This window comes from Mesoplodon densirostris, chromosome 4 (assembly GCF_025265405.1).
Source record: "Mesoplodon densirostris isolate mMesDen1 chromosome 4, mMesDen1 primary haplotype, whole genome shotgun sequence".
NCBI classification, from domain to species: Eukaryota; Metazoa; Chordata; class Mammalia; order Artiodactyla; family Ziphiidae; genus Mesoplodon; species Mesoplodon densirostris.
Window position 1 is genome coordinate 12,339,875 of NC_082664.1, and position 6,000 is coordinate 12,345,874.

Genomic DNA, 6,000 nt, shown 5'->3' on the forward strand with positions numbered 1-6,000 from the left:
GTAATTTAAATAGTATTAGTGGCAGTGTTATATATGCACTAAATTTTATGAAAATATGTGTGCAAAATATAAAAGGTGAGAGAACTGCTTCAAAATGCTAATAACAGTGGTTATCTCAAGGGTTTTTGTGGGGTTGTTGCCTTATAGTTTTCTATATTTTTATCATTTTAAAAATAAGCAGGGGAATTCCCTGACAAGCCATGGAGTCCAGCTTAGGACTCCATGCTTCCACTGCCGGGGGCCTGGGTTCGATCCCTGGTCAGGGAACTAAGATCCCACAAGCTGCATGGCACAGCCAAAAAAAAAAAAAAAAAAAAAATAATCCAAAATAAAAAAGCATGTATCATTTTTCTAATGAGGAAACAAAAATCAGTGAACATCATTTGAAAAAGAGGGAGTCTCGGGCCTTTTTCTTTTAACCCTCCCCCTGTTTTGTTTCTGTTTGCAGTGTACACAACCTGTGCTAAATGATCTAATGCCAGATATCGCCATGGGAGTGTCCACACTGTCACTCAAGGACAGGAGGCTTCCCGAACTTGCTGTAGACACAGAATTAAGCCAGTCAGTTTCTGAAGTAGGACCAGGGCCTCCCCAGCATCTATCGTGTATTCCACAGAGGCATACACACACATCTCGAAAGAAACACACACTAGAGCAAAAAACAGACACTCGAGAAAATCAGCAGGAATATCCAGATTTCTATGACTTCTCGAATGCTGCTTGTAGACCGTCTACTCCGGCTCCTGGCAGACGCACCCCTTCCCCTTCGCAAGGTGGATATTTTGGTCCCGATTTGTATAGCCACAATAAGGCATCACCAAGTGGCTTAAAGTCAGCCTACCTACCTGGCCAGACCTCTCCTAAAAAGCAGGAAGAAGCTAGGAGAGAATATCCACTTTCCCCTGATGGGCATCTGCACAGACAAAAGAATGAGCCGGTACACCTCGATGTTGTTGAGCAGCCTCCCCAGAGGTCGGACTTTCCTTTGGCAGCCCCAGAAAATGCCGGCAACGGTCCAGCCCACATCAGGGGGCGAACAGCAGTGGAAACTGACTTGACTTTTGGGCTGACTCCTAACAGACCTTCACATTCTGCATGTAGCTCTGAAGTTCCAGAAGAGAGATCTGGTAGAAGACTGGCAGACAGCGAGTCCTTGGGCCATGGAGCTCAGCGAAACACAGATTTGGAAAGGGAAGATTCAATCAGCAGAGGAAGGAGGTCACCAAGCAAGCCAGACTTCCTCTACAAAAAGTCTGCCCTTTGAGAGCAACCTCCAAGTCGTCTGTGCCTGAGATGTGAAACATCCCATTTTATGATGTAACCCAACAACTTAGAGTATTGATGCCAGCTGATAACTCAGTTTCACATTATTTTATTCTAGTTTTTGTATATACATGTTTATTAGACATGGCATGCTAAGAGGGTTATTTTGAATGCTGCATCTGTCTAGTTTGTGTTTGAACAATTGTGTGGGGAAGCATTTTTAAGAGCAAGCAAGCTGGCACTTTTTTTTTCTCTCTTTACAAATGATGGAATTTTTTTGCACTTGTACTTTTATCTGTATTGTTTTTATATCAGTATGTTAAACTTTATTGCCACATTTAAAGGACTGTATTTTCATACTTTTTTGCATTTTACCTTTCATCTAGCAATTTCCACGTGCATTGGATTGCACACTAAGATGTATTTTCTTATGAAATAGTTCTGTGTTTATTTTTTAATTATAGAAATTCCAAAGAACAGCACATCAAAATGCTCCTCTCTTTTCAGTAATTGTTTTAGTTCAGAAAGCTTCCTGCTCAGTCTTCATAAATCTAATGTCGTACTTTTTAAATAAGTCTTGGGAGCTGGTCTTCATTCCTCCAGCAGGAATCCAGTCAGGATCCTGAAGTTTCCTGGTTCCGTAAAGAACAAGAAGGAGAAAAGCCTTTTGTGTCCAGACTCAAGCTATTGCTTTATTCACAGTGCAGATGCTGTTAGAATCACTGCAGATTCTGGTAGTGTGGACTAGAGTTTCACTAGATGAGGTTCTAAAGTGATCGGCTTTCCTGGAATCCTAAAGAAGTGGAATTAGCGAAGTAACTTAAGCCTGCCCTACGGGGTTGCTGGTTCTGAGCTGCGACTCTCCAGATGAGTCCGGGGAGTGACTGCTTGCTGCCTTCAGTTGTCTTGCTCTCTGTGGGAAAAAAAAAAAAAACAACAAAAGGGCTTCAGCCTTACGGATGTCATTTGGTATTTGTAAGCATATATTTTCTTTTAAGTGTTTTTCAAAGTGTGTCTGAATTTTGGTGTCCTTTAAAGAAGTTGTTGTATAATGCATAATGCTTTGTCACCAAAAAAGAAAAAGAAACCTTTTTTTTTTTTTCTTCGGTGAAACACTACATGTCCTACTTGAACTCCACTGGGGACGCTGGTTTGGGATTTTACTGAACCACTGAGCACATGGGATCTTTTAAGATCCTCTCCCTTAGAAGGGCAATGTGTGAGCTAAGGACTGTTTTTTTCTTACTCTCCAATGTAAATACATTAGTATTTGAGTTTTTAAATCACTTCAACATTATTTGAGCATTCACTTTCTATTTTTACACATACACACACAGCCGTAGCACTTAGAAGAAAAGAGACTTTCTGAACACTCCCTCCCGTGAAGGATGTTTGGAAGCCTCTTCTCTGTGTATGTATATACATATAAAACTCTGAATCACTCACACTCACTCTAAAACTATGCAGGGCTAGGGAGCCTTCACAAGCTACCATATAAATGAATGACATGCACTTTTAAGTAAATAGGTTTCTATTGGGTGTCAAGAACTCTGATTTCTCCCGAAACTGTAGTTTCTCTTACAATCTTTTCCTACTTTTACCCTGTGGATATACACTCAGGAATAATCTGACATTTAAAAAAATCCTAACAGTAGGTAGTCTTAAAAGATGGGGAACACATAAGTTTGTCTGTCTACACCGGCAAACCGCTGCCACTCGCTCTGCTGCCTGGCTAGTTAGCTGCTGCCCGTGCATCCCTCGATGTCGGCCAAGCTGCACACCGAGCCCCAGATCTCCCAGAGTCAACACCAGGCTACTGTGAGGTCGGCTGCACATCGTCGCCTTTGAGGCTCCTTTTTTTAAAGATGAAAAACGTTAGGCCTTTGTTCTCGTTTTTAGGAGGTTTTTGACTTTGTAATAGATGACGGTGTCTTTTGAAGCCAATCTCAGTCTGTCTCTCCTCAGAAACACAAAGTGTTAATTCCATCATATTCCTTAATGTGTATTTATATACATGTGTTGACATGAATTGTTTTGATACAGTTTTAAATTTCTATTGTGAATTCAGACTGTGCTGTGCTGGTACTGCAAATAAGAGTGAGTAGACACGGCTGGTGGGGGAAATCGTTCTCATCTCCAACCCGTTTTTTTTTTTTAAATGTTAGACAAGAGCTATTGGTGCCACACATGCATTTTTCTGAAAATTTATTAAATATTCTTTCACATCCCTAAAACATAATTATAAAAGAAGTGGCCACTGTTCATAGTTTTATTTAATTTATGAAGTTTGCTTTTAATAATTTAGTAGCATACCTGGCTAAACTCTATGTATAGAGAGAAACGTGCTGTGGATCGTGGACTGCTGTGACTTCCAGAAGGTAAACAGATGTGGGTTTTGTGTTAGGGTAGGTGTTAGTGGACTTTTAATGTATCTTGTGAAGTATGGTCAGTAGGGTAGGTTGAATAGCTATGTCCTCTGGCCTTTGAACCCATCTATTCAGTTTTCTTTAATGCTTACTAAGCATTAAAATCTTTCAGTGCTGTACGAAGATAAATGTGAAGTCTGAGTAAGATTGCTCTCAGAAATAAACATGTATAATATAAAATTTAGGCCACGGGACCGAGCATTTTACTCGGTGTAGAAATTTCATGAGAACCAAATCTCAACATACCAGATCTCCTCTCGAGGCCATGGACAATCAGGCCATTAGACAATCGCCACCTTTGGTGTCCGCCGTGTTGAGGTTAGTGAATACCAGTTAGATCCTGGAGCGGAAGGAGAAGATCTACATTTCTTCAAGATGCTGTTGGTCTGTTTCTTATATTTCTGTTTTAGTTTTGTGATTTTGATTAGTAATTTCAGTTCAGAGTCACCTGTGACTCCTAAGGGAAAAAGATAGCAGCATGAAAGGCAAAAATTATTCCTGAAAAAATCGTTGTTTGAATTTACCATGTACTATACATACTCTTTCTCACACGCCCCTGTAGCTTTTTCTAGGCATGTCCCTAGACCTAATCTCTCCTGACATTTTGGTAACCAGGTAGATTTTAAATGAGTTCTTTTTATTTGAGTTTTTTTTTCTTTGGTTGAACTCTATGAAACTTAATTCTTGTTTATGCTTCCTTAAAAAACTGTTCTTTATTGCGTTTTCTTTGGATTTGTTGTTCAAGCTGTAGTAGCAGTGGACCATACTTGTCCCTTTGGATTTAGGTGATGATGAAGGGGAAACAGCATATGCAGCATCAGCAGCAGGGTGCAAAGATGACCCCCACGTGTTGGCAGCAGCGGGACGCAAAGATGATCCCCGCGTGTTGGTCTCTAGAGGTGAAAGATGAACAATTCTCAGTAACTACTCATCAAAATATGTATTTTCATGTTTAAATCCGCCTTTTAGGGGAAAATGTGTTCCCTGAAACACTTGTAAGATACTGATTTTGCAATTCTAAGGCATTTATGTTTTTATCTTAGGACTGAACTCAAAGGGAAATGTTTGACTTTTTCTTTTTTTAATTATTTGGTTGACCTTCAACTTACTGTTGAAAGTTACTATTAAAGCAGCAGTGATGGGTGCTATTCCCCGTTCTGCAGTGGTTTACTTTGTCTACTAAGGAGTTTACTTTAAAACCTCATTACAGATAACCTTACTAAAAGAATTACCGTCACACACTAAAGGGTATTGTATTATTTTCCATTAACACTGTTGTACGAACAGTGTTTTATGAAATGTTGTCTTTTTGTCCTGTCGATTGCAATAGGTGTTATGTAATTGTTGTATTGGCAAGATTTTTGATTTTTCTCTTCCTGTAGAAAAGCCTCAGACCATGAGTCAATCTTCCATATTCTGAATATTATAATGCTGTGGCCGTTTCTATAGAAAGATTACTTGCAAGTGTGTGTCTCGAAAATAACTTCTTGTGTCTGTGTGTTTACGTGGGTTCTAAGAGCTGAAATGAGCTCTGGAAGCTTCATCGTGTACCTGCACGTGACTGTGTATCTGGGTTCCATGGGCACATGGGACGGAATCCTGCTCTTAGGTGGGGTGGCTGAACGATAAAGATTCCTGAACTCCACTTGCTGTTTATGTACCACGTCTGTGCATCAGAGAGGTGGTATCTTCTACAACACTGCATTTCTTGTGGTTGTGCTGTTACTGGTATAAAGTCAAGTGCCTTCAATGCTAAAGGCTCAGAAATTTTTCTTAAACTGATTTCATGTCCTATGCAAGTGTTTTCTACAACCTGCATAACCAGTACTTTGTAAAACTTGTTTACGCTTCAAATGTACATAGTGTTTTTTAAAGAAATACATAGTATTTTTATTTAGGTACCTCCAAACTTGAATTCATCTGTGTGAAGCATTGTAAAATGATACATTTCTCTTTTGAGTATCATTGCAGTTGTACAAAGGTTTCCACTGGTTCTATTTTTCTACTGTTACTGACAAGCATGTAACACTGACTTTATCCTACATATAGTTGGCGTTTCAAATAAATGGCTTGGATAGAACCCGCTGAGTTGGATACAGTCTGTTTTAGCAGGTAGCACACAGCCCTCAGTTATGGAAGCGATGTTGTCCCCACCACAGGGTAGAAGTGGGAGGTTTTCTAGGTGGACTTCTCCTCTGTCTCTATGCTTTCAGTTATTCAGAGGCTTTTTAAAAGTATTATGGATTTCTTGGAAATACCATGTTTCATTTGATTCAAGTTCAAAATTTTCTGTGATTTCATTGGGGCATTT

General features: G+C 39.7%; 1 protein-coding gene across 1 annotated transcript in view; it reads left to right on the forward strand.

The window, feature by feature from the left end:
• BTBD7 (BTB domain containing 7) overlaps positions 1-5,751 on the forward strand; it is a 72,987-nt gene extending 67,236 nt beyond the window's left edge. Inside the window, exon 11 of the mRNA XM_060095698.1 lies at positions 449-5,751. Coding sequence (XP_059951681.1) covers positions 449-1,264 — 816 coding nt within the window. The 3' untranslated portion in view covers positions 1,265-5,751. The remainder of the gene's footprint in view (positions 1-448) is intronic.
• The last annotated feature ends 249 nt before the right edge of the window (positions 5,752-6,000 follow it).